The following is a 27,659-nucleotide window of genomic DNA, read 5'->3' on the forward strand; positions in this document are numbered from 1 at the left end:
TATGCTGAAGGGTGACAGAGCCAAAGCCGATGCTGTGCTAACCGTGCTCTCGCCCGTGAACCAGGAGAGAGACGAGGACTCCTTATTCTCCAATTCACGTTCAGGCTTTTGTCCCAGCAGCAGTAAACGCCTAGCTCTTTTCCTTCAAAAGAGGCAGAAGGCAGGCAGGCTAGTTCAGAAACGAACTCAGCGTGCGACCTTTCCTCAGCCAGGACCGCTCTCGTACCGCGGACGGCGAGTTCCGGAGTGGCTGAGCACTCCTGGGTGCCGTATCTGCCGTTCCGGGCTGGACATACAGTTCTTCACTGTCAGATGATATCCTTTCCTTCAACAAAAATTTATAATGAACATACTTTTAAAAAGTATGTTCAACTGTTGGTGCTTCCATTTATTGAGAAATTTCCGTAATGTTAATGGGGAAATCCAGCAATACATTTATATGAAAAACAACAGCAAAAAACCCAGCAAGCGCAACAAGACCCGCCGCCGCAGGTGGCCCCCAGGCCTTCCCCAGGTGAGGGCCCGGCCGGCTCCCCGCCCTGCTGCCGCCGCCCCGCTGCCGCCGCCCACACCACCGTCCTGGCCACAGGGCCCCACCCGCTCCTTCCACGCTCTGTTCTCCTGACTCAACACCCTTCTCCCCACATTCTCCACCTTTCTACTATTACCATGAAAAAAGAAAAGGTACTGTTTAATGTCAAGAATCATCACCTTTATTAAGAAATCAAAACCAATATTCTAAGTAGAGAGTTTTTAGTTAGAACCGTTTCCAAATAAAACTTAACTTTCTATCTTTAGATGATTTTTGCAGAGAGAGGTTTAAGTGACTGGTATATAATGTCTCAGAAAAACAGTAACTGAGTACTAAATGAAAGAGATGACTCTGGACTTCTCTAAGGATGCCCCAAGATGAGGTTATATTTATGCATTTAATAAATAAAAACAAAGATGGGGGTATGAAGGTGATGAAAACACTGGCTTAAAATTAGCTTCTCTGCTACGCTTAAACTCACATTGGAATACAGGGAAAGGAATCCCACCTCAGCTCCTAGCCCCAATCAAGACTGGGCTGCTTCTTCACAAACCTGAACCCCCAAGAACAAATTAGAATAAGGTGAAATCTGTAGCTGAGGAATGTACTGATGAATATAAAAGTATGGTGTCTAACCCCCACAAACTATGGCCAACTGATTTTTGACAGGGTGCCAAATACATTAAATGAGGAAAGAACAGTCTTTTCAACAAATGGTGCTCGGAAAACTGGATATCCAAGTGAAAAAGAATGAAGGTAGGCCCCTACCTCATACCATAAACAAAATTAACTCTAAGTGGATCAAGGACCTACACATAAGAGCTAAGACCATAAAATTCCTAGAAGAAAACACAGGGGGGATCTTCATAACCTTGGATTTGGTAGTGATTTCTTAGATATGACACTAAAAGCACAAGCAATTAAAGAAAAAAAATAGATAAAATGGACTTTGTCAAAATTAAAAACTTTTGTATGTCAAAGGACACTACCAAGAAAGTGAAAAGACAGGCTATAGAATGGGGAAAAATAATTGTGAACAATATACCAGATAAGGTTTTAAAATTAAAAGTTTATAAAGACCTGCTACAACTCAACAACAAGAAGACAAATTACCCAATTAAAAAAATTGGCCACAGAAAAAAATATGAAAGACTCCATCATAGGATTTTTGGCAATTCTTACCATAAACTGATGTGAAATAAAGATTTCCAATAGGGAATATCGAATAATTGTAACCCCCATGTCCTATTCTGGAATAACCACCTTAATATTTCATTTCTTTTCTTTTTATTTGGTGATCTTTTTGAGGCAGGTTTCACATTTTGACAGTACAACTTTAAAGATTAGGAAAAGGGTTAATGAAGTACAGGTGCAATACTTCCAGTAAACATCTGACTGTGAAGTTTACACTGAAAGATGTTTCAACTTAGAATTGACTGGGAGGCCAAAGCTTTACGGGATGAAAGAGTCTTAAGACACGAGGAGGATGCTGCAGGATACAGTGTACATTCTGCATGTACAATGTTGAGTTCTAGGCTCCAACAATCATGCCCACAGAAGATCAGGCTGCAGGTATGTATGCTTTAAGATGGAAATTACAGTAAAGCTAGTTAAATTTTAACCAGTTTTTTTTTCAAAGGCAGTACCGAGGCTTGAACCCAGGATCTCATACATGGAAGCAGATGCTCAACCACTGAGCTACATCCACTCCCCAAAGAGAGTAGGTTTTCTCGTTTATTTTTAGGAGGTACCAGGAATTGAACCCGGGACCTCGTACATGGGAAGAAGGAGCTCGACCACTTCGGCTACGTCTGCTCCCCTTAAAAACTAGTTTTGATATTCATGGGTACATTTTATTTAAGTTGCCTGTTATGGTATATATAAAAAGAATGATTTTATGCATAGATTGAAGACTGGGAATCAGTTTGGGGAAGAGGCTTCTGTGGATTGTTTCGGCAAAATTTTAAAAGTTGGTTGCTGGTGAATGCTGAATTTGACAAATTTCTAATCCAGCTTTTAGACTTGAATGTTAAATGCAAAAATATGCAGGAAAGTAAATCCCTTATTACTGATCTGTAAGAACACCATTATGGAAATTGAGTGGAACACAAGGACTTGCTGTTTGGTCTACACTAGGTTCTAAATCTTCATGCACGTATTTGTACTTACTGAAAATGGCATCACTGAAAAGTATACCAGTAATGTGACTTCTGGACCAGGTGGAAGTTCCTCCATTTGAAAAACGTGATATTTGTATGGACGTTTTAATTTTCTCAGTCTCCCTCCCACAGAACTGAAGCTAGTATATTGTTTGCTAAAGGCACAAAAAATGAGCATGTTACTTATAACTGATGTTTAGTAACCTGTGAGAACTTAGGGATGAGGACACTTTATAAGCCCAATCCTAGTAGTCTTACGGAAACGCACCTCTTTTTAGCCATCTTTTGAACATATATTCACATTGTTTTTCAAGATCTTTTGTTTTTAAGGAGGTACCAGGTATTGAACCCTGCCACTGAATGAGGCATTTCCTCGTATGGGAAGCACAAGAATAACCACTGAGCTACACTTGCTCCCCTCAAGATATTAAGTTATACACATAGTTTTGAGGTGAAATTCACAAAGGGTTAGCTGTTGTTGATAAGGTTTCTTATAATGGGGTGAATATTCTGTTGCAGTCTTCCAGGAAAGGCCCTTTTTATTTCTGAGTCACTTGTTAAGTCACGTGGCCTTTGAACTCTGGGGACAGTTTTGCATATGAGTGCTGATAAAGATTTAAACTTAAATAGACTGATGGCATGTCACCCCATGAATGTGGACTCTGGAAGGAATCCCTTCCGTAGTAATACCTTCAGTTCTGGACTAAAAAGCTAGAGATGAAACTTTATTTTCTTCTTTTTTGTACAAATCAGTAAAACTTGCAGCCAGTGTGGTGAGTTTCCTTGACCTGAGCAGATAAACTGAGCTGATGATGTTAATTCAGACTCAAGGAATTATCTGAATCTTGGCTTGTGTAATTTGCAGTCTACAGGCAGTATTAAGATAGCTCTTAGTTTTACAGTATGCACAGAGGCTACCTGCTCCCCTGTCCCCGTCACATCCATTCATTACTGAACTTTGGGAACTGGTATTGAAACATTACAACAATGGTTTGATGCACCAATTTTTAAAACTTTTACAGTGCAACATGTGTGATTTTTCTGAGGCAAACCAAAGGCAAATTTCTCAAGGCTCTTGCTGCTGCTATAGCAACATTTGAGGAAAAATCATTTATACATTTGTAATAAATGAAAAATAAACCTGATTGCAAATCCTTTCTTTTTAAAAATCTTAAACCATGTCCCAAGTTTTTGGATGAAATTGTGGAGCATAAGTTAAACTTTAAATTGCATTCTATTACCAAAAATGAGTATATTTCTGTAAACACAGTTATATTGAAATAAACTTTTAAAAATTAAAAAATAAACAACGTTTTGGGAAGCGGATGTGGCTCAGGTAATTAGGGTCCTGCCTATGACATGGGAGAGCCTGGGTTCAGTTCCTGGTGCCTCCTGGAGAAGACGAGCAGGCACAGTGGGCAGGCACCGCGAGCTGACAGAACAAGATGATGGAACAAAAGAGACACAGAGAGAAAAGACAACGAGAGACACAGCAAACCAGGGAGCTCAGGTGGCTCAGGTGATGGAATACTTCCTCCTACATGGGAGGTCCCAGGTTCAGTTCCCGGTGCCTCCTAAAGAAGACGAGCAGACACAGAGAGCACACAGCAAATGGACACAGAGAGCACACAGCAAATGGACACAGAGAGCAGACAGCAACTGCAAACAATCAAAACACAACCTACCTTTAACTGCAGCCCCTGTGTCTTCCCCTCACTTTTACAAACTCACCCTGATGTTATCTACCTATTCTCATCTCCACATTCAAAGACAGAGCGTCTCTACTAAAGGTCTATCAAGTTTGCGAGTTAATTTCTACCCAGTTTGGTGGTGGTGCCTGAGTCCATGTGACCCATCCAGTGACAAACAGCCCTTGAGTCCACAAGTCAGTCACAGTGGGTGTTTGTTCCATCCACACAGTTCACAGCGGGCGGGCATGGAGAGCCTGAAGAGCTCAACTCTCCCAGACGAGCCAGTGAGCATGCCGTGAAATACAGGCTGTCTACTTCTGTCTGAATGCCGTAAACCTCTCTCCTCGGTATCTGGGAGCGTTTCATCAACGAGTGGCGGGTATGACTGCACTGCACACGGCTGTTCTGACATCCAGTCTCCAGGGATTCCTTTGAGTCCTCTTACAAAAGGGAGCACTTCCCGGCTGCCCTAAATAAACCAGGACCATGTCCTGCCACCCTGACTACAGACTGCTCCTCTCAAAGAAAGGAAATTCAAATAACCTACTCTACAGTCTCACAAAAGGATGTAAGCATTTTCAGAAGGTCTTCAGTCACATCCCTTTCATCAACAGATTAGTCAGGGCCTCTTCACCTTTTCTGTTCTACAGGCAGGTGAAAACCACAGACCCCTTGCTAAGTCCACACTACACTGCGCATTACTTAATAAACACATCACACCTGCACGTTCCCACAAGAAGAACGGACCTCTTGCCAGGAACCCTTGGACTAGATGAATCTAGTGCTCGGGATCACCGCTCCTCAGTGCAGACAAGGTGAGCTATGCCACCTGGAACACTAAGGACTCTTTTTTTAGGAAGCAGCTTCTGAGTGCTGAAAGGAACCCGTGGAGCCATTTAGTCACACACCTTCATGCTAAACAAGGAAATATGAACTCAGACAAGGCCGGCCACTTGCAAGGGCCAACCCTGGCAGATGGAGGCACGTGGCCACGCCGCCAACCCAGGCCACCAGCAAATTGAGAAACAGATGAGAGCAAAAGCATAAACACACCCAATAATCCAGAGGGGCACGGGGCTGCTGCCAGGGCACCCCTTACTCTGTAGAGGGGCACGGGGCTGCTGCCAGGGCACCCCTTACTCTGTAGAGGGGCACGGGGCTGCTGCCAGGGCACCCCTTACTCTGTAGAGGGGCACGGGGCTGCTGCCAGGGCACCCCTTACTCTGAAGATGCCAGTTTAGCGGAGAGGGTGTGATCTTGACACACCCAGCCTGCCTTGAAAAGCTACTACTCTGCTATACAAAAGACAGTCAAAGAAAGAAGGCAGTAACTCGGTGAACTGCTTTCTATTTATTCTAGAAGATATTTCCTATTTCCTTTACAATGAAGCCAACTGAAGAGCAACAGCAACACAGTGAAAGCAGCTAGTACTCCTGAGCCAAGAGCAGCACCTCCTTCGGTCCTCAGGGTGAGTGGTGCTGTAACCACGCTCACGTTAAAGACGAGGCAACAGAGATGAAGAAAGCTGCCTAGCTCAGGGAGCTTCTGAGAGGGAGGTTTATGCTCCTAGCCACTACCCTAAGTTGCTTCTTGTCGGACCTGATTTTGCTGACTTTGGGTAAAAAAAAACACTGCTTTTGTAGAGTTAATTAGCAGAGCAACTACAGATGCCTACGATAAGAATTTTTTTAAAGCAAAAAGTAAAATATAAACCTACTCAGCCCCAAGCCCCTTTCCTCAAATTCCAGTCGTTACCCTGAAAGAGTCACTCACTTGACGGACTACTCCGAGACATTTTCTCTCTAGCTAAACCCTTGTTTTGAAAACTGTTTAGCTAAAATGCTTTAAACTTTACTGCTCTGAACAGCCAGGAAATACAGTACCTTATCACAAACACAATGCAGCTGACAAGCAGAGCTGGACAGCCCGCGGGCTGACGGCAGACAGGCCTGGCTTGCCCAGGGAGGCTCCTGCCACGGCACTCGGCCCCCTGACTGCTCCGCAGGGCTGGCACTGAGCCCAGAGCCTCTGCTCTTTGAGACCCACCTGGCTCTTTAGGCAGTGGGGGCAACACTCCCTCATGCATTCTGACGTTTCAGTGAAGAGTGGCGCTGCACAAGCGGCACACACGTCCCACTGCCCAGCACAGAGAAGAGGCAGCTGCTCCCAGGACCAGACTCGTCCGAGGGCCCAGCGCTGCCTGCAGAAGGAGCCCAGGCAGTCGACATGGGAAGGAGTCCAGACTTACCAGCACGCAAAGATGGCGTGGGGCCCGCCTCAAGCACAAGCCAAGTACGAGAGAGTTGCAGTCGCTGGAAATGCTCAGGAAACTGCAAGCGGAGGAATGGTCACAAAGCACGGCACACCCACGGGCAGACAACACTGTGCCGCACCCACAAGAGGGGGTGCTGGTCAAGTGAACAGCCTCCTTCCCTGCTCCCTTTAACCAGGGCTATCTGGTTCTGAAGCTGGCACACAGTGTTAAACAATTCTCTTTTCTAGAAGCACCACCTAAAGTAAAACAAAGCAAACAAAACTAAACCAAACCCCTTCCCTTCACACACACAAGTGGAAGGGTGGGCTTTGAACATAACTTCGAAGCTGCTAATGAAAACAGCAGGGGCATCCAAGATGAAAGCATTTAGCGGGCACAAGCACCGGAAAGCCAGGCTCTGATCCCATTAGCCACACACCCCCTGCAGGCCCCTGACTTTGGAAGGCTCCTCAGAGTATGACATAGTCTGCAAAACCCTGAGACTCAGCAGCATCAACTGTGGGTGAATTAGCCTTACTGTGGGGTATTTTATCATATAACAACTAGTTCAGAAACCAAAAAGTAGAATCATCTGCTTCACAAGATTCACCCCCCAGAGGCAAACCGAAGCCCTGCACTCCAGAGTTCTGCGGACTTGGCGAGGGAGGCAGAGCACACGGCTCCAGGGGCTCTGGAGAGGAGGGGAGCCTCAGTGCCCAGGGCGCAGGGAAGGGGCGCTCCACGAGCTCGCCAGAGAATACCCCCTCCACCGCCAATTCCATTTCAAATGGCTCCACGGGAGCAAAGGCATAGAGTGGCCATTTATGACGGCCCCGGTTTTAAACCACGCGACAAGTGTGGAAACGAAGACCTGCCTGGCTGTGCCAAGGCTTCCCTGGGGGAAATCTGCTTTGGCTCTTCACAGGTTGACCACTGCTTATTTTCAAAGGGTTCCAGGCAGGTTACCTCTGGACACAGGCTGCAGACAGAGGGTCTAATGACAAAATGGTGAAAACGGAGGCACAAAAGGAACTGAAACCCCTGCCTATGTTCAGAGAACAAGAAATAGAACAGATAAGAGCTGATACTTGGAGTTTTGTTTAGCCTAGGTCATGGAATCCAATGATCTAAACAGTTTCTACAAAAAATGTATCCAAGGGCTTGGCTGATTCATTTCAGTGAGGTAACCTCCACTTTTAAAAAACTACTTCTCTAAGATTGCAATAGTTTTTGGAGATTATCTAGCCAGTACTGAATTATCCTAAGTCATTTGATGCAGAGAATAAATATGAAAAAAAACACCACCACCACAAATTATCAACAGTACCAATGCCCAGTCTAAATGATTCAAAGCCAGCATTGCTGTTCGAGTGCCAACAGAGTGCTAATTTCTACCAAATCGACACCTTAAGTATAATTTTTTTGCTTTTATGGGAGAAGTCTCACTTTATATAGAACTGAGATCGAATGTCACGCTACTGAAGACGCTTAAGGTATGAAACTATTTCCTGTTCTAGCATCTGATGGTTTTTAACACAGATACAAAAGTTTGACAGTTACCTTAAGGGAAACTTAAATGCATAAACTGCTGTCATAAATAGTACAGAATGCTTTCTAATTTAACTGTTTCTTAGAATTGGAAAGAAAAGCCAGTTACTAGATTTCCCAACAATCTTGGAAGAGCACTATCTGAACTGCTTGTGTTATTTTACCATCAAAATGTAGCCTTTGGTCTTCAAAACAGAAGTGGGCCCAACCCACAAAGAACCTGAGTAATGTGACAAGTCCCTTGGCCCCATTTCAAGAAGCACACATCTCAGTTTAAAAGCTGTACTTTGTTGTGAACTCTTCACATACAACTAGTTCTGAGCAATTCTAAAACTGGGGCACTTGGTAATATCAAGGATTAGAGTTCTGAATGAGAATAATAGTTATTTATCCTTTATTTACTGACTTGAAAGACTGTGCTTCTGTTATTTACTAAATACCGGAGGAAAATACAAAGGAACAGTTAGCCACTGTTCAGACCTACGTTTTAGCCGTGACATCCACATACTGTCCTGGGCGAAAGTGCGCGGCATAAAGCGGGGTGCCTGTGTGAAGAGAAGAGAAAAAGAAAATGTACTGTGAGTCTGTCGGCTTAGAAACAATTTTACTAAATGTCAACTGCATTCAGGAAGCTCACTAGCTGCCAGATTTCAAAAACGGTTTTTCAGTCCTATGCGTGGGCTGAAGGACAGCGTGCCAGGAGAAGGCCCGTGGGGCTGGGGCGAGCCGCGGGCCACGAAGGACGACGGACCATGCCCGGCAGGGGCCTCAGCGGCACCGACCGACACGGGCAGTTCCGGGGCAGCATAGCGGTCTTGCTGGTAAATGCAAAGCCTTCTGATTCCTGGTCATTCTGGTCAATAACAACACCCTAAATTAACATCCATTCCCCATTTCACGTAAGGAAAACAGACCAAGAGCATGAGTCAAAAAATGCTGAGGGGCAAAAAGGGGCCGGGTCAAATCTTCTTTCCCACTGGAAATGTTATCCAAACACTGAAAATGTAATGATTTGAATAGAGGCCCTCGTATGCTGGTTTCCATTATGTATGTGTGACATGCACATAAAGCCCAGGCATACCAGACTTTTGGTGGGCTGGTCATTGTTCCAATAAAATAAAATCCCAGCATGTGTCCAAATAACTGAAATAGCAAGAAACTACCATTATAGATGCTCTTAATTGTATACAGTAATGTTCTCAAAACCAGTTGCATGAAAATCAAATCTTATTTTAAATACCCCCGGGAGGCATGTTAGTTAAAAGAATTCTGAGATAAATCAAAGCCCTTCATAGTATGTTGCATATATAAACTTGGAATCAACATTTATGAGACACTTACAATACAGAGTGATGACGACAAAGAAGACCTGGCCCTGACCTCATACATCTTCCAGATGAAGGATCAATGCTAGTACTAAGTGAGAGGGTTTTCAAAAAGCAGGAACTGATGTAGGAAGGAATGCCAACAGAAAGTTATTTTGTTTGTTTAATACATGCAGTAAAGTGTTGTATTTTCCTTTAAGGTGAGACTTAACCTTGATTTGTTTGGGTAGAGAAAACCCTGAATTCAGAAAGCTTGAGGAGGTGGGGGAGGTTGTTTGTTTAAAAGTGGCTACATTTCTGAAAGCGTGAACAAATGGAAACAGGCTGGAGGAGTTTTGGTCAAGGAAAACAACAATTTTATATGGCTTGATCTACAGCAAAAGTTGAAGTAGTCTCAATTTATCTTTACCCTAAACACGCTTAAGTAAGTTACTAGATAGGTTAACAATACCAAAGAGAATATTTAAAACTATTTTAGAACTTTCTATAAAATAAAATATGTGAAATGTTCTTTTCCATTTAAAGTAGAATATGCCCATTATTAATCATTATAATATATAATGACCCTAAGGAGACCTCTACTAATTTTAATACTTTGCTATTTTAATTCCACTTACTTTTACTTAAAGTTGCAAAGTTTGCACTTGAAGAAAATTCTTTTAATTATAGTTTATATCAAAGCTGACCCTCTGTCATCCCAATTAATAAGGCCTATTACAAATGCATTCTACTTTAAGAAATTCAGTTCATTCCTTGTTTCAGGTAAATATTTCGTAATGTTAAAGTAAGAATCTTTACATTGAGGTGCAAAGGTCAGACACTCCCATTTCAGGCTATATTTTCTCAACTTCTATCTCAGCGAGGGTCTAGCTAGTCTTCACTTAATAGAATGCCAGCCTGCAAAATGCAAACCTCACATTTTAAAAGTTGGTGTACTTATTTTGGAATGACATTTTCAAATCTGAAACTCCCTCGACATTAAAACACAAAAGCGTTCTTCCCCCTCTCATGGAAAACAAAGAGTTCTCTCTAGCTTTTTCCACTTAAAAAAAAGAAAAAGAATTGTTTGTCCCTAGTGATTAAATCAGATAGGTTTTACATTTAAAAATAAATGTTTGGGACTTTGTGTTTTGGATTCAGCTTTATTGAAAGGGCTGACATTAAACAAATCACATATTTAGATATTTTTACCTCCCTCCTCTCCCCGACCTCAGATTACCTGGCTTAATTATAGCGTTATCTGTCACATGAAAGATTTTAATTTTCTGTTTTGGCGGCAATCCAAGTTCTCGGTAAAATTCCAATATGGATTCAGCTTTCTAGAGAAGAAGCAGCACATATAAGTAACATGTTCAATAGCAGAAGTGGAGTTCAATGCACAGAAATATAAAGCAAGTTATCAACCTCTAGGAAACAGATAGAGCAGCCTGCGCCTCGACACCCGGTGAGCACGTAACCTCCCTTTTTAGGATCCAAACACAGGACACTGAGAAAGGCTTGTTCTTAGGAAAGACACATAGTAGTGCTCCTATCTAAATTCTGGAGGCTGTGTATCAAGACCTTTAAAAATATTTACACCATTTGACACAATAAGCTCTCTTTAAGGAAACTATCTGAAGGAATTATTCTGAAACATGGACAAGGATTTATGCTTAAGTGTGTTCAGAGAATTATTTTGCTATTCTAAAATTTTATATCACTCTATCTTTGAGGGTTTATAAATATATGTTTTTACTGCAGAAAACATATATAAGGACAAGAAAAATAATAATCTAAAATTGCACTGTATTTAATGGTGCTATACCCTTAAAAAATATTTGGAATTATATATGGGGGTTTCAATTCTTTTCTCTGCCCATTTGAAATGTGTCATAATTTTCTTCTGTCGTCATTCTTCAAAAATACAATGTGTAATGATTTCATATTAGAGCTATTCCTGCATTTCTTTAGCTAGTCTCTTATGTTTGAACACTTAGACAAAGAAGTGGCTCACCTCAGAATGGATGGGAAATCTTGACCTTTTTTGCCTGTTTACTTCGAGCGCCTCAAAGCCCAGTTCTCCCAGGAAACCTCTCACCCGGGGAACTCTCACCGCCTTACAGCTCGCAGTCCCTTACCAACGGGAGTACAGGGGTGCTTGCAGCAGGATGCCTTGCCGTTGACCCTGAGCTCTACTGAGGATGGTTAATTTTCTCACAAATAGCCCTCGGCTGCGGTAAGGCAGGTGCATGCCTTGCTCTCCTGCTGCTTCAGGTCGCTGTCCTCTCCCTGGCGGTTGTGTCATCAGTCTTCACTGTTCATTGCCCCTCCGGACTTGCCGGCGTCCACTTTCTTCCTGCTTCTGGCTCTACCACTTTCTAGCACTACCTCAGGATCACGTACCAAACCTGGGTATTTCGGTAGCACACTGCTTGACCCTCCCATTTCCTGCCCTCTCAATTCTCTGCCTTCCTGGTCTCCTCTTTCCAAATCCCACAATTCTTCTGCGTAGGCACACTGTCCACTATCCTACTTGTCCTCTCCTCATACCCCACCCCCATCTCCTCACTTCCCTCATGACCTGGCTCAGCCACGGCAAGTGGTCATAATCACACCACTGTGCAGCCTTTCAACCCCCTTGCCCTCTGTGCAAACCTCACCCTGGGAAATCCAACCCTGACTACCGGTGCCCAAGCAGCTGGAAGAAAACACTTCAGGTCACACTTGAAAACATGACCACAGACTTTACAGGGGGTCCTACATGTGGCCTGGCCGACTGCATTCCCCTAGTTAAATCCCTTTCCCACTCTCCAAGGCAACGATGTCACATCCTCTTTTAAAACCTCCAGCACCACTGCTTCTTGCTCACATGAACTGATCATGTTGCTTCTTAAGTCACTGAAAACACAGAAGAATCCAAACTCTCCACGCTTTTATCCCCACTTGCATCAACATGCCTGCAGCAGCACTCACCCCCATCACACCTCACTCCCACTCCAGGCTGCGCGTGACATGCACCCACGGAGATTTTAGAAAATCCACGGCCAGAGGCTCTCTGCTTGGAGACTGCAACCTCACTGGCCTAAGATGTTGCAAGCACGGGTGGTTTTAGGTGAAGCTGGACAAGGACTGGTGGTGACAGAGGCACTGTCCACGTTCCTGTGAAGAGCCAAACCTTCCTCCGCGCTGCTCCCACCTTCCTCTCCCCCACGTGATGGCTCTGCTTCTGAAACGGTCCCCACTCTCTTCTGAATCATCCATTTCCCATTTTACTGCCCCTTTTCTATCAATGTACAAACAGGCTGCGGTACCTCGCATAAAATAAAACCCTTCCTCGACCTCTCGTCCTCTTTCAGCTATTCTGTTTCTGTTTAGAACACTGCTCCTTGACAGACTTGTTGCATCTACTTCCTCTCCTCCCACTCTCTAGTTTCCTTTAAGAAAATTTATTTGTATCTCTAGAGCATTAGGTTTGTGCAAATTCTGTTTATGAAATATTCTCCCATCACCTTCTTTTCAACATAGGCTTTCTGTGGCAATATTACTCCTGCGTACCTCTGCTACTATTTTGCTTCATAGCTGCCTCCACTCGCAGAACAGCTAGCTTGTCAAAGTTCAGTTTGCTAACGACTGACTTCTTTTTGGTAGCTTTCTTTCCCTCATAAGCATAAAATTTATCCTTCACTCTCAGGGCAGTCATTACTTAGGTGATCTTCACTCGGATCTTGTTCTTTGCAGCACAAACACCTCAAATAAAATAGTCTCTGGGATTCCAAATTCCATTTTGCAGCAACCTGACCTTCCTTTCACAATCTACAGGTTTGTGTAATGCCAATCTGTGGCTGTAAGAGTGGGGTGAAGCTTTTAGATTTTCCCATGGTTTGGTGCAAAACCTATTTATTAACTGCAACTCAGTGAGCCTTAGAGATGAGACACATCTATTTCTCATAACCTAAAACAACTTCCGATCACTTGCAGAGGCTTCCCATGGCCACCTACTCTGCCAACCAGTGCAGGGCGGGTGGGGTAGGGTGCAAGGGGAGCAGGCATGCTCAATGATGTCACCCATTCTCTCTCCCTCTCTCTTTAGGAGGTACAGGGGATTGAACCCAGGACCTCATATATGGGAAGCAGGTGCTCAACCACTGAGCAACACCCACTCCCCCATGAGAGTGGGTTTTCTTCGTTTGTTTGTTTTTAGGAGGCACTGGGGATTGACCCGGGACCTCGTCATCGGAAGCAGGCGCTCAGCCACTTGAACTACACCTGCTTCCTCCAGTCTCTCTCTCTCCCTTCTTTTGAGGGGCCAGGCCTGGGGACTGAATCCAGGGCCACATGTGTGGAAAGCCGCACTCAACCATAGCCCACTGGCTTCCCTGGGTTTGCTTTGTCTGTTTTTGTTTCTTTCAGGAGGCACCAGGGACTGAACCCAGGACCTCCCCACGGGGGAGAGGCCGCTCAACCACTTGAGCCACATCCGCTCTCCCCATTCTCTCTCCTTTTTTGCCACTCAGGCTGCGCTCTCTCCCTCGCACTCCCCAACATGGGAGAGGAGAACCCCCCATTCTCTCGAGGCTACTTTAATCAGGCACTTTTAGTCCCTGATCCTCCATGGGAAAGTGCCTGCAATGATCTCCAAGCGATCCTACTCATTTTACTGGCCCTACCAACAGTTAACACAGATGACCGCCCTCTCCCTGAAAGCCTGATGGCACTTGGCTTCCAGGTACTACTCTCTCTTTCCTCTTATGTGCTAAGGACCCCACATTTCTAACTTCAATCAGAATTCTACTCTCAACTAAAAAATTTCAATGATTAACTGCCAACTCAATACCTCTAGGGTAGCAATTCAGGCTCAACATGCTTAAAACGGAATTTAACTTCTTCCCAAACCTGCTCTCTCCTGGTCTTTGAAATCAATAAATGGCAACTCCATACTTTCTGTTATTTGGGTCAAAGGTCTTAGTCACCCTTGACCTATATTTGTCACATTCTGTGTCTGATTCATTGGCATTTTAAAAAAATACATTCCTATTTGCAGATGACATGATTGTCCACATAGAAAACTCCAAGCAATTGGCAAAAATACCTTCCTGAACTAAAAGGTGAACTCAGCAAGGCTGCAGGTTTCAAGACCAACATATAAAAAGTCAACTGCATTTCTATATACTAGCAACGAACACGTGGACGCCAAAATTAAAAATACAACACCATTTAAAATTGCTCAAGAAAAATACTATTGAGGAATAATCTGACAAAACATGTGCAAGACCTGTATGATGAAAACTACAAAACGCTGACTTAAAACCAGTCCCCACCACCGCTGAGACCACACTGCCGTCTCTGCCTGGATTCCTGCGGGAGCCTTTGCTTGCTGCCTCCCAGGGGAAGCTCCCAACCCGGTCCTGTTAGCCCGCACGCTACACCATGCCCACAACGGCATCCACCCGTGCAGAACCAAGCCCGACGCCCTCCCGTGACCTCCAGGCTCCGCGCAGTCCAGCCCCCTCTCCTCCCCCGACTCACTGAGCTCCAAGCACAAGCCCTCCTCGCGGGCTCAGGACACGCCAAGCCCAGTGCAGCCCTCGCACGCTCTGCTCCCTCTGCCTCGTGCGTTTTCCTGCTGGATTGTGAAATGACTCCCTCCCGTACTTCTTTCAGCTCTCCATCTTACCTCTTTCTGATTATTCTACCTAAAAGAGCACCACTTCTTGTCACTTTACTGGCACTGGTAATCACCTCAGCCTACCTAAATTATTCCTCAAAGCACTTATCTCCACCTGTCAGAATACATCCATTTTTATTGTTTTGTCTTCTGTGCAAGTCTCCTGTTATCTACCTAGTCCCACCAAAATATCAGCTTCCCGAGCACAGGGACTTATTTTTATTGCTTCCGTATCTCCAGCTCCTGGTAGGCTCTGCTGGCTGCTCTTCCCCTCTCTCTGCGATTATAAATACCACTATGGTCCACATCTCTGGATATGAAACTTCATGGCCGTTTGGGTTATTTTCTCACATGAAATGTCTTGGGTTTTCAATTTCTTCCAAGTCTTAGGACTCTGACATGGACTGCCACAGCACTTGCCTAAGGGCAGTGACACTTCCTCCTTCCTGGGGAGAAGCTGCCCCTTCCAGGAGACCACAACCGGCAGGGCACGCCTCCCTGCTGTTCCTTCTCCCTCCACGGCCCTCTGGCGGCAGGCGAAGCCCGAGGCCTCAATGGGCCATGGTGCTCTGCACGTGCCCACCTGCCTCTGCCTGGACCGCTCTCGGGCCTGTGGTATCCCCTCCACCTGCAGCCCAGAGTACACTGACCGTGTGCTGAATAAACGTCTCGGGTCAACTGCCAGCGACAGTCCTGTCTGGAGCCCTACTCGGGCAGTCCTGCCAGGGCAGATGACTCCTCCATTTACACCAACCCTAGAGGCTACGTAAACCTCGAATGTCCACATCCCTGACCTCGCCCGCTGAGATGTCTGCCTGCCTGCCTGTGAGGACCCAGATATTCTGCTCACCCATGTCTCACGCTAGAGCCCACCACCATGCAGGCCAGACGCTGCCCGTGTGGGCTACACGAACGGCAGGAGACGCAGAGGACGACGCCGGGGAGCAGAGCCCTGCTTCGCCTCTCCTCGCCCCCCTCCGTTCACCCTCACTGCTGCTGCAGCAGTTCTCGGCCCACACCACTGCTACGGTAGTGGCAGATGTCTTTGAGCCTAGCTATTAGAAAACTAGAGGTGACAGTACACACCACTACTTCCTGTGAGGATCATCAACAATCCACGAGAAACAAGACTACTATGGAACTAAACCAAGAGGAACTTGTAATTAAAAAAAGGCAGGAATACCAACAACTGAAAACCCTTATCAACTCGAGATGACACCGATGATGTAATGATAAAGCATCTTTCCCCCAAATTCCAATGGAGGATCTGCACACCACACTTATTTGTGGAAGACAACATCTGAACACTTAGCAAACTTCAGTTACTTGCTAATACCAGTTTAATATGTGAAACGTTAGTGCCCCTTTACAACTCACTTACTTGTAAACTGCCTTTACTCAAACATGAAATTGGGCGGCATGGCCTGTAAGCACAGACCTTTGATTTTTGGATCAATCCACACCCCACCAGGACCTCCCTGGAGCCTCCCAGTGGAGCCATGCAACTGATGCTGAAAGCTCCACTCGGGATGTCCGTGGCACCGCTCTGTTCCTCAGTGTTCCCTCAAGAAGCTGGACTTCCCGCAAAAAGACGGGTGGTGTAAATTCACTGCAGTTATCCTCCACGGTTTCATGTCCCTAACGCCCCTCCTATCAAGCCACCTGCTTTCATCTTTAGTCATACTTACTTCTTCCATAACAAAAGCAAAACACATAGGTTTTCATTTAAAAAATGTGGCTCTTTCCTGTAGGATATTATGTATGTTTGTTTTGTAAGGTCACAACTTTTACTATACACTTACTGTTTATGTAGGTTCATGTCTGAATGATATACTTCAATAAATTATTTTTAATGAAAAAAGATGGGGCTCCTTAAAATTATCTTCCTATGTATTAAATTCAGATTTATTAAATTTTAGAAGTCTTCAATCTTATTTTTAACGTTCACACATTCCATGTTTCTGCTTTAAAAAAGTATACTATTTTATTAAGACGTTTTTAAGTATGTCATGAGGCTTCTGAGAAAAATCCTTAGATCAGAAAAACATCTAAACCTAAGGATCTATAGACTGACACACAAAAAGAATGAAGGTAACACATATTTCTTAATTATCTTCCAATTTCATTAAATACTTTAATTTCTTTCTTCTAAAAGTCAAAATATTATAAAACTAATTAGGCATCAGTCATGAAAAAAATCAAATGCTTAACTTGAGGTGAAACCAGCAACAGTGTAACAGTGTAATATGCAATCAAGTGAGTGATTTCAAAAGGCAATTTCAATGATTGACAGCAGTGTCACACTTGGACAATTCCACAGATGAGGCTGTGTTTTTCCCCCTCTTCAAAGTGGGGAAATTATTCTCCTCACAATGAAAATGGTTCTTTGCTCCAAAGATGAATTGATCTGGGAAGCAGATGTGGTTCAAACAATTGGGCTCTCGTCTACCATACAAGGGGTTCAGGGGTTGATGCCCAGGGCCTCCTGGTGAGGGCAAGCTGGCCCACATGGAGCGCTGGTCTGCACAGAGTACTGCCCCACGCAGGAGTGCTGCCCCACACAGGAGTGTTGGCCCACGCGGAGAGCTGGTGCAGCAAGATGACACAACAAAAAGAGACACAGAGGAGAGACAATAAGACATACAACAGACCAGGGAGCTGAGACGGTGCAAGAGAATGATTGCTTCTCCCATTTCGGAAGGTCCCAGGATCGGTTCCTGGAGCCACCTAATGAGAATACAAGTAGACACAGAAAGAACACACAGCAAATGGACACAGAAAGCAGATAAATGGGGGGGGGGTAGGGTGGAGAAATAACTAATCTTTATTTTTTTTGATAAAAAGATGAATTAATTTGATCAACTTTTAAGGCCACTTAACTTTCTTATTCAAAAACACTATGTACCACATTAGTTTTTAATTTACAATAAGCCACAAAAATGGCAAATGCAAAGCAATCTCATTTCTTGGAAGCATATATTCTTTACATATTTAAAAAAAAAAAACCTTTCTAGCCCTTTTACAAATAAAACTGATTCAATCAATTTATTTTAGAGTGGTTAACTACCTGATGTTTTATATTTATAGGTCTCATTGAAAATCCAACCCAAACCAAACCCTTTATAATCAATCCATATTGCAGTTTCCCTGAGGGATACAATGAGAAAGAGGAAATTTGTATATTTTTACTTTTGAAAATCTTTTCCCTTTAAAAAAAAAAATGCTTCACTTATACATAGAGAATTCTAAAACCTCACGTTAAGATTCTATTCTGAAAGTCATTTATAGCAAAAGCTTTGTCTTATACGGTACTAAATGTCCTTCTGGAGCTTGAAAATTTGTATCTTGAAGAGATCACATAATAAAGTCCTTTGTAGTCCTTCCTGGACTAGAGAAGTGAATAATTTTTAAAGTCTATGTAAATTAAGTGAAGCAAAATCCACCACAACATAAGAATACAGCATTGGAATCACCCTGCTGTGGTGAATGTTCACTGAAGGGAATAAAGCTTAATGCAGACTAGGGGCACATTTAAAAGAATAATACTGTCATTTCTGTAACACTCTATTAGAATTATGTTAGCTATATCAATATTATTGGTAGTACGCTCATGTTATTTTTACTTACAATACATCTTCCTCTCAAAGTGAAATGCACTAAATTAAAATGAGCTCCCAAGTAAGTTTTTTTTGAATCTTTTTTTCTGAGAACTGAAATATTCAGAGAAACAATGGGATAGAGTTTTAAAACAGAATTTGGAGACCATCAAGTCCAATTTTGTAGCTAACAGTAGAAAAATCAGGGTCTGACCTCAGCTCTGCTGACCTCACGGCCACCCCTCTGCTGATCTCACAGCCACCCCTGAGGACGTCCTGCTCACAGACCTGCGGGAGCAGATGCTTGGTTTACAAATGTCAAGGCCTTAAAGTCATGGAGTGGCAAAATGGGCAATGAAAATAAAGATGACGGTGCCAGTCACTACAAAAATACATGAGTACATCGATTAGAAAGCAGTGGCAACTGTCAAACCAAAGAATTATTCAAATGAAGGTTGGCCACATAGTTACACATTTAAAAAATTCAAACATGGAAATTTTAAAAACAGTTCCATAAGTATCTCAATGTACTTTTAATTACTGTGGAATTATTTGAACCCCGAATTTATTACAATAAACTGTCAAGAATTAATAGCAGGGCAGCTATTACTACAAGGCATTAATGAAAAATGAACAGGCTACATTAACATAACATGCAATAACAGCTGATTTTTCTGGACAAATCAGGCCAGCTTAGCAGGACTCCGATGCTGTCAGCCACCACCACTCATGGATGCCTCACATCAATATTTCCCACGATTTACAGGACGGCTCCACCTAGATTTCCTATGAACACCTCAAATCTACTGATCTCCCAAAACTCCCCGGTCCTTGTCCTCTCGCAGGTGCCACACCGGCACTGGCCCGGCTGCTTTGTCTGAACTCGCCCCAGGCCTGCGTCCACCCTCCACAGCACAACACCGGTGCCCTCCCTTAGGAATGCCTGCTCCTTACAAAGCCGAGGCGGCTGCCTTAGTTCATTCAGAAGGCTCCAACGCTGCCCTGGTTGCCCAAATACCCTCCTAGGCGCGCTCCCTCCAACCAGACTCTTCTAGTTTTGGTAAACCAAAGTAACAAGCTGACCACATGACTGCCCTGGGCAGAGAACTCAGAAGTCCACACTCCCCAGGGCGGCACAGAGGCCCTCTGCCTGCACCCGACAGCCCACACGCGCCCAGGTCCAGCCCCACCTCGCTGGTCTTCCCAGCTCCCAGGCGCTGCCTCTGACCTGTGCACGGCCCTAGTAAGGAGCGTAACGCTTTCAAGCCTCAAAGCAGAGAACATTACATAAAGATGACGAACGTGAAAGGTGTTAATACATCATGCCAGTAAGTGCTCAATACAAGTTAATTATGACAAGGAAAGAGGGGGGACACAATAAACACTAGATGAATAAACTGAAGGCTAGTTTGAGTTGGATAGTATGGGCTGTATCCTGATTTCTATCCATCCTCACTTCATAAACAACTTACAATGAAAAAAAAGTTTACCTTATATGCAAATAAGCAATATGTTGTAGTTACCCTGAAGATGTTTCACTGCCCATTAGAGAAAACCATCACCATTTCTAGAAAGGCTTTCTCCTAGTCATCAGTAGAGGATATTAGTTTTGCAAATTTAAACAAAAAAAGCCTCAGGATTCTATAAGTATTCTAGTTGGAAAAAAAGTTATATTTAAATAAAATCTAATTCAAGTTCATACACAGCTTTCTCCCAAGTACTGAGGGCACCTTCTTTATATGCAGAATTAATCCTCACATACTCTCGGTGACAATGGTGGAGCTATTTTCCAAAGGAAGAAAGAGAAATTAAACACAGAACAACAAAATAACCAAAGAGCTACCATCCACTGAGCATCAGCTACATGGGAGGGACATCTGATGAACCTCAATCCTCAAAACAACTTACTAGGTAAGGAGTATTTTCATTCCTACTTTACAGATGGGCAACTACTGAGGTTTAGCAAGGAGAAGTTCCAACTAGTCAGGGGTGATGATGGAATGAACTCAAGGTCTCTTGGACTCCTGCCCTCAGCAGCTGTGCTGGACGCCTCCCCCAAACTACACAACACCTCAAGGATAAGGACAAGTTTGTGGCTATTGAATACTCTCAAAATATAAAAAATTCAGATTTGAAACTAATGAAATGTAATACTCTGGGAATGAAAATAAGCTCTTACTTGGAAACGTGATACAGTTTTCCCTCCTACAGTTAGGGCTGCCCTTCTTCCATTATGGTTCTCCTTCGGAGTGTACTTTAAGACATGACAGTCTTGTACCTAAAAAAGAGAAATAAATTTTAAAAACCCAAAAACGAACAAAAAAAACAAATGCATAAAAGGTTTGGGGTGAACCAGTACATATTTTAATATTACATACCAGGCACACTGGGTCCCAAGGCAAGTTAGGAATTCCCTCTACCACTAACCACAATCTTAAAATACATAAACCTTAAAAAAAAAAATCAAGTAAAATACATACAGAAAACTACATAAAGCATAAAAAACAAGATGAGTATTTGTAAAGAAAATACCCATGTAACCATCACCCAGGTTAGAGACAGAATCCCAGCTGCCTCTGTGTGTTTTTTCCCAATTTGGGGCCCTTGTCCCCCTTTACTCTAAATCAGTGGTTCCCAAGTGTGGTGGTCCCTGGAAGCAGCTGCAGCCTCAGCAGGGAACACGGTAAAAACGCAGCATCTTAGACCCAAGCCAGACCCCACGCATCACAACCTCTGTTTAATGAGTCTTCCAGGTGCTCCTGATGCTCAATGAAGTGTGAGAACCACAGCCCTGGAGATAAGCACCACTCTCAACATTCGTAGAAATTTACTTTTATTTCCTCTGAAAGCACTGCTTTATAATGTAGTTTAGTGTGGTCTGATTTACCACAATCTACTTGCCCATTCTACTGTTGATGGATATTTGGGTTATTTCTAGTTTAGGACATATTAAAAGTGATGCTGCTCTAAACATGTTGCACGTCTATCTTGTTGCACAACTGTTCAAGTTTCTCTAGTTATACTCAGGATGGAAGTGCTAGACCTCAAGGTTCACCTATCTCAAGTTTACCAGGTAATGCTAAACTGTTTTCTGAAGTGCTCGTCCCATTTTACAATCCCACCTGTCCTTTGTGAAAGTTCCCGAAGTTCCTTAGTATTCTCAAAGCCACAGTCTTACACTTGGACATTCAGAACCAATCAAAATTTACTAAGGGTCTGTAGGCGATCTATGATTATTAGTACTCTAAGCACTGATGTGCATGAGCCCTCATTTTAATCCTCACCACTGTCTAACAGGCACATGAAGACAGGCTCCAAAGATTAAATGAGCTGTCCAAATTAATCTGGGGAGAGAGTATCTCCTAACTTTATCAGTGATCCTTCTATAATAATGATAAAGTCAACAGTAGCTAGTATTTATTGGATCTTTACCATTGTTCCAAATTCTCGACAATTACCAGCTTGTGCAGTCCTCACAAGTACCTTTTGAGGTAGAGCATGTTTACTAGAACAGTCTTTTACAGGTGAGGCACAGGGCTCCAAGTGACATGGCTGATAAGTGGCAGAATCAAGATCTGAACTCAGGTTATTCTGGTCTCAGAGCCCATATTCTTATTCATTTGAGTTTAATTCATCTCAGTTACCAAAATGCTGCCTCCCCAGACAAAAGTATTATATTCTGATAGTTAGCGAAGAGATCAAAATTATAATCTGAAGTTTAAACACTCCACGTATGACAAGAAGATGGGACTGGGATTTCTTAGACTATGAACTAAATTGGAGATCTATGAAAAGCTAGGTTACAATTTTTTTAATTCACTGCTTCAGTTATCCCAATACCAGTATCAAGGAAGCCACCACGCAGGCAAGAGTCAGAGCACTCGCGGAAACAGTCAGAAGTACGGTTCTTTAATATTATTTATGCTCAACGTTTCCCTCTTCACCAGCTGTTGTTTCAGGGTACAAATACTGCCCACTAAGATTCATTTTGCATAGACTGTCGGTTTCTTTCTTACCTGAAGTAACGTGGCCACATGCTGTTTACCATCCTTGGTCCACAAAGGCATCATGCCCAGCTTCAGTGCAATAAGGCCAACTCTGGAGGAACCTGGCAATTAACACCAAATCAGCGACAACCACTCTTCAGTGACATTTCCCAGCAGCGGGCAGAGAACAATACTAGTATAACCTAGAGTAGAACACAACTGTTTCTTACAGATGTGTCTTCAATCGTGGCTGGTATAACTATACTGGTGCTCAATAAAGTATTTGTAAAATAAATGAATATAAGAGAACTGCACACAATTAAAAAAATACTGATAAATTATAGTTGTAAAATAATTAGAATCCATGATAAATTCATCACTATGATTTCCTAGTATCACTTCATCTCCAACTCAGTAATTAGGAAAAATCACTCAAATTCTAAGAAACTGGTATTATAGACATATAGACTAAGTAGACATGTTGCTAAAATGTCACCCTCCAATATGACACTTAGATTTACTGCATAAGCTGGCATTAAGACCTTTGGGCCATCATACAACCCAATGTCAATATAAACCCACAGCAGAGATGGCACACTGAACAGGAGAGGTCCTCTCTTTGGTCTGGACTCATGGGTTAGCATCTACTAGGCACAAAAAAACTGATTTGGGGGTTATGCTCGGCAAATCAGGAGTAGCAGAAAATCTCAACCAAAAACATCTGCTCAACACATTACAATACAGATTATATTATTCCATGATTTATTTTATACTTTTTTACCTGAAGGAAGTGAAAACATAAGCCACATGGTTCTCTCACCCACAAAACAGCTTCTCAGGGTCGTCTTTTTTCTTTTTTTTAATCGGACATTTACTAACAGATTAGGAGGCTAGAAAAAACTTGCAAACCAAACCACAATGAAAGAGACATTTAGACATGAGAAGGAAATTCAAGAGATGACAAATTTATCAGGAAGTCGGTATATGATTTTGAATATGTTCAGCCATACAGTAATTAAGAGACGAGAATTCATGAAATACAAAATAACCACCTGGTTCCCAGGGATGTATTGGCCATGGTTCATCTTTCAGAGGACACAGTTTACTTGCTAATTGGGCTTTATTTTCATCAGAGACCAACTGCTTAATAAACGGAACATTTTCTTCAGAAAGATGCTCATCCCACCAAGTACAAATCTTGCCATGGAGACCTCTAACAAAAAGCCAAATGTTTGTTCTGTAAAAATAAAATTTAAAAACAACAACAATTCAGTAGGTTCTCCCGTTTACTATAGAGAAATCATGTCATATGAGTTGGAAAGTGTAGCCAAGGTCTTAGGAAAGGGTTTAGGTTCTGTGCAAGTCTTTTCTTTGACATTCTTGTGATAACGCTGGGGCTCACATTTTAACTACGAATGTTTACCCTGGGAAAAAAGTTCATATTGTGTTCTGTAATAAACAGATTGCTAACGGAGTAGAACCTACTCAAACACATGAAGAGCCGAGCCATCAGAATGTGAGCTCTACTAGGTGTCATTCCAGTGGAGTCGGCGAAGGCCGCCCACTGCTATCTCTGATAAGCTCACCTCCTCCCCGCAGGGCCATGGCCTAGGTTTGGAAACAGAGGAAGAAACTGGACGTGCAAAGCTCAAACTTCCACAAGAGACATGACCTCTACCCCTTAGCATCCCGCTCTGAGCAGCTGAACACACCAAGAAAGCCCTCGGGGAGGGGGTCGGAGCGAGGAAATCTTGCACGGAGACGAAACAGAAGTAAAACTTCCAGCAGTCTGTGCCTCCCCCCGCCCCGCCTTGTAGCTGGATAGACCCAGGTTCGAGACCCAATTGTCCACTCACTAGCTGAGTATGCTCGAGCCAAGTCACTTGCCTCTAAGCCTCAGTTTTTATCTGCAAAACGGAATGAAGATCCTAAGGAATAAAGACAGTAAGTGCAGACGGACGAGAGTAATCCGCTCCCGCGAGGGCGACGTGATGCCCTGTTCGGAGGGCCTGGCACCCGGTGGAGGTACCACTGCAAGGTACCGCCGTCGAGGGCAGCGCTCCGCCGGGCGCCAGTTCATAACAATCCACCCGTCAAGCCCAGCGGCGGCGCTCCCTCGCCCTCCGGGGCCAGGTCTCCACACAAGACGCCCTCGTCCACCCCGCCGCGCCGCCAAGGTCGGCCGCGCGGGCCCCGCGCTCCACCCACCTGTGCCCGCAGCCCCGGGCGGCGCCCAGGCCGCCCCGGCCCAGCGCCCGCGCCAGCAGCCCGCAGCCCCCCATGACGGCCGGGACGGCGCCCGCAGGCTTCAAGGCTGCCCACGCGGCCGCCTCGGGCCTCCGCGCCGCCGGCCGCCCCGGTCCCTCGGCCGGAAAGAGCTCCGCGCAGCCACTTCCGGTCCGCGCTCATTGCGCTCCGGGCCCTCGTGTCGGCCCCGGAACTGGAGTTCCGGCCCGGAAGAGCCCTACGGTGTCTGCGTCCCGTGGGGGAGGCCAGGACCGGCTTGCCTGCTCCGAGGTCCCTGGAAGATTGAGGCGAACGCACTTGTGAATGTGCCCCCCGAGAGGAGGCCGTTGTGCTGGCAGTGCTTGATGTCGTTATTTACAGTTTATATAATTCTTGCAACAGCGCTGAAAGGAAGATGCTCCATTTATTCTGTAAACGAAGAAATCCAGTTGGGAATAGGTGCTCGGCCAGGATCACCCATCTGGCAGGTGGGCAGAGTCAGGAATTGACTTCGCCCTGAATAAGGGCAGCGCACAATATCTCTTCACAGTGTAAGAAAGGAAGATTAGTTTAGTTTTCACACAAAGGAAGAAAATATTGATTAATGTAACCTGGCAGCCTACTGCCTCAGTCTCCCACTCCCGGGTTAAGCAGGAACAAAGAAAACCAACTTAAGCCAGTCCTATAGGCAGTAAAAAGATGCCCAAGAAAGAGCTAAGTCAATATCAATTCAGCATTAAATTCCATTCCTTATTTGGCAAGGGGGAGCAGGTAAAAACTAAAATGGTTGGAATATGATGGGGGGAAGTGGTTAATCACAAACTTTTGCGCGGGAAAGTCAGATCTTCTCAGATAGGCTGTAACCTCTGAAGTAGCCAATCTATGGAGAAACAGAGGAAGGGCTTGTGTGCTAGGCTTAGGGGTATAAATTGTGTCATTTTTCTTTGTTCGGGGCACCAGCCACGTTTTCTGGTTGTGTGCCCCTTCTTGCAAGATTGAGAATAAATTCTTTTCTTCTCCACAATCGGGTGAGCCTTATTTTCTTCCAGAAGATTTCTTTCTAACAACAGGAGTTCCTGATGTTTACAAGCTGACTCATCAAAGCAACCTGTGTTGGTGGTCCCAGTGATCCTTGCTTGTACCCTAGCGTAGCTCCCTCCAGCTCTGAACCAGGGCTGGCCCGCGTGACCAGTAGGTCACAGCCCAGGTGATGAGGTGGCACTTCCAGGCGCGGTCCTAAGAGGAGGGATCCTGTCTTGGGTTCTTGACTTGTCCCCTGTGGAGAAAGCCAGCAGCCTTGACCTGCAGACACTCAGTCGGCCTTGTTGAGAGGCCCGCGTGGAGAGGAGCCAACTTGCCAGCCCCTTGAGTGAGCCCCTTGAATGAGTGGACCCTCAGCCTCAGGCAGCCCTTCAGAGGACTGCAACTCAGGAAAGACCCAGAGCCAGAACCTCCCAGCCAAGCGGCTAAGAGATTCTTGACCTGAAGGAATTGCCAGAGAGAATAAATGATTAAGTTGTTTTGAGTCACTGTGTTTTACGGTGATTTTTGATGCAGTGATAGTAACTAATACACCTTCCTTACAAACAAGCCCCTGTGCAGACCCAGCCTAACCCCATCTGTGCGCCTTGGGTATTCATTCAGTTACTCCAGAAATCCACTTCCTTATTTGACAGCTAGGTAGGTATGTGTAGAAAACAGGAAGTGAGAACTTAACACTGCAGGTATTCCAACCCACTCTTTTAATTAGTGATCTAGCTAGCCTGGCTTAAAAGTTTCAGGCAATGATCAGAGCAATTCCTGGCTACTGCTTGGACTTCAGTGGTCTCCAGAGCTTTTGCTTTGTTTGCCCTTCCATTTCACCAGCTGTTATTGCAGTTAATCTGGCTACTTCTCTACAGCATTTTGGGCCTTGGGGGGAAATTACATCTTTTCATCCTGTTCATATTGCCAGGCTTCCCAGTTATTTAAGAATGGTGCTTTACTGAATGAACACACCTTAAAGTGTGCTTCCTGCAAAAATCTGGAAAAAGAAGACTTGGTTACTATTGCCCAAAGCTAGAATTTCTTGTGCATATAGTACGTGTTCAGCATTTGCAAGTTCATCAGGAGCAAACTGGAATTCAAATTACACTAGGTTTATTTAGCTTGTTGTTGCAAGAGATCAAACACCTGAGGATGTCTCTGTAAGAATGAATTGGGAAGAGCTTGTTAATAGAATTTGGTCTTGTGCTCAGTGATTATATGGTAGTGTCAAGGAAGCAGGGACTTGTTTTGGATTGAATGCCATCTAGAAGCAATCAAGGGGAGTGGATGTGGAAGACCCAGGTTCGGTACCTCCTGAAAAAACAAAAACAAACAACAAGCAAGACAAATGAGAAAAGCCAAATCAGGGGAGCCAACGTGGCTCAGCGGTTGAGCACCAGTATTCCACAATTGAGATCCTGGGTGGCCCCTGGTACCTAAAAAAAGAAGCAATCAGGGACAGTTCACAATAATCTTTGTTCCAGGGGCAGGAAGAACAAAGTGGACCTGGGCATGCTGATGATGATAAGAAAGTAGCAATCACTCGGAAGAAAGAGTTGTTGGTCATTTTGCAGCTGTCTGCAGCCTTGGGTATGGTCTGTTAGAAGTACCGTGTTGATATTTCATTGTAAACTCTGCAGTCTGATTACTAACAGGTTTCATTTTTACTCTC

The 27,659-nt window shown here is 44.2% G+C and overlaps 1 protein-coding gene across 1 annotated transcript in view; it reads right to left on the reverse strand.

Annotated features, from left to right (window-relative positions):
- The window catches only part of MRPL3 (mitochondrial ribosomal protein L3), a 44,486-nt gene extending 19,389 nt beyond the window's left edge, over window positions 1–25,097 (reverse strand). Inside the window, exons 1-6 of the mRNA XM_004464739.4 lie at window positions 24,944–25,097; window positions 23,788–23,972; window positions 22,766–22,857; window positions 20,929–21,027; window positions 10,729–10,828; window positions 8,669–8,729 (exon numbers count right to left, since the gene is read on the reverse strand). Coding sequence (XP_004464796.1) covers window positions 8,669–8,729; window positions 10,729–10,828; window positions 20,929–21,027; window positions 22,766–22,857; window positions 23,788–23,972; window positions 24,944–25,017 — 611 coding nt within the window. The 5' untranslated portion in view covers window positions 25,018–25,097. The remainder of the gene's footprint in view (window positions 1–8,668; window positions 8,730–10,728; window positions 10,829–20,928; window positions 21,028–22,765; window positions 22,858–23,787; window positions 23,973–24,943) is intronic.
- Between the last annotated feature and the right edge of the window lie 2,562 nt (window positions 25,098–27,659).

Source organism: Dasypus novemcinctus, chromosome 31, assembly GCF_030445035.2.
Source record: "Dasypus novemcinctus isolate mDasNov1 chromosome 31, mDasNov1.1.hap2, whole genome shotgun sequence".
In the NCBI taxonomy this organism is placed as follows: Eukaryota; Metazoa; Chordata; class Mammalia; order Cingulata; family Dasypodidae; genus Dasypus; species Dasypus novemcinctus.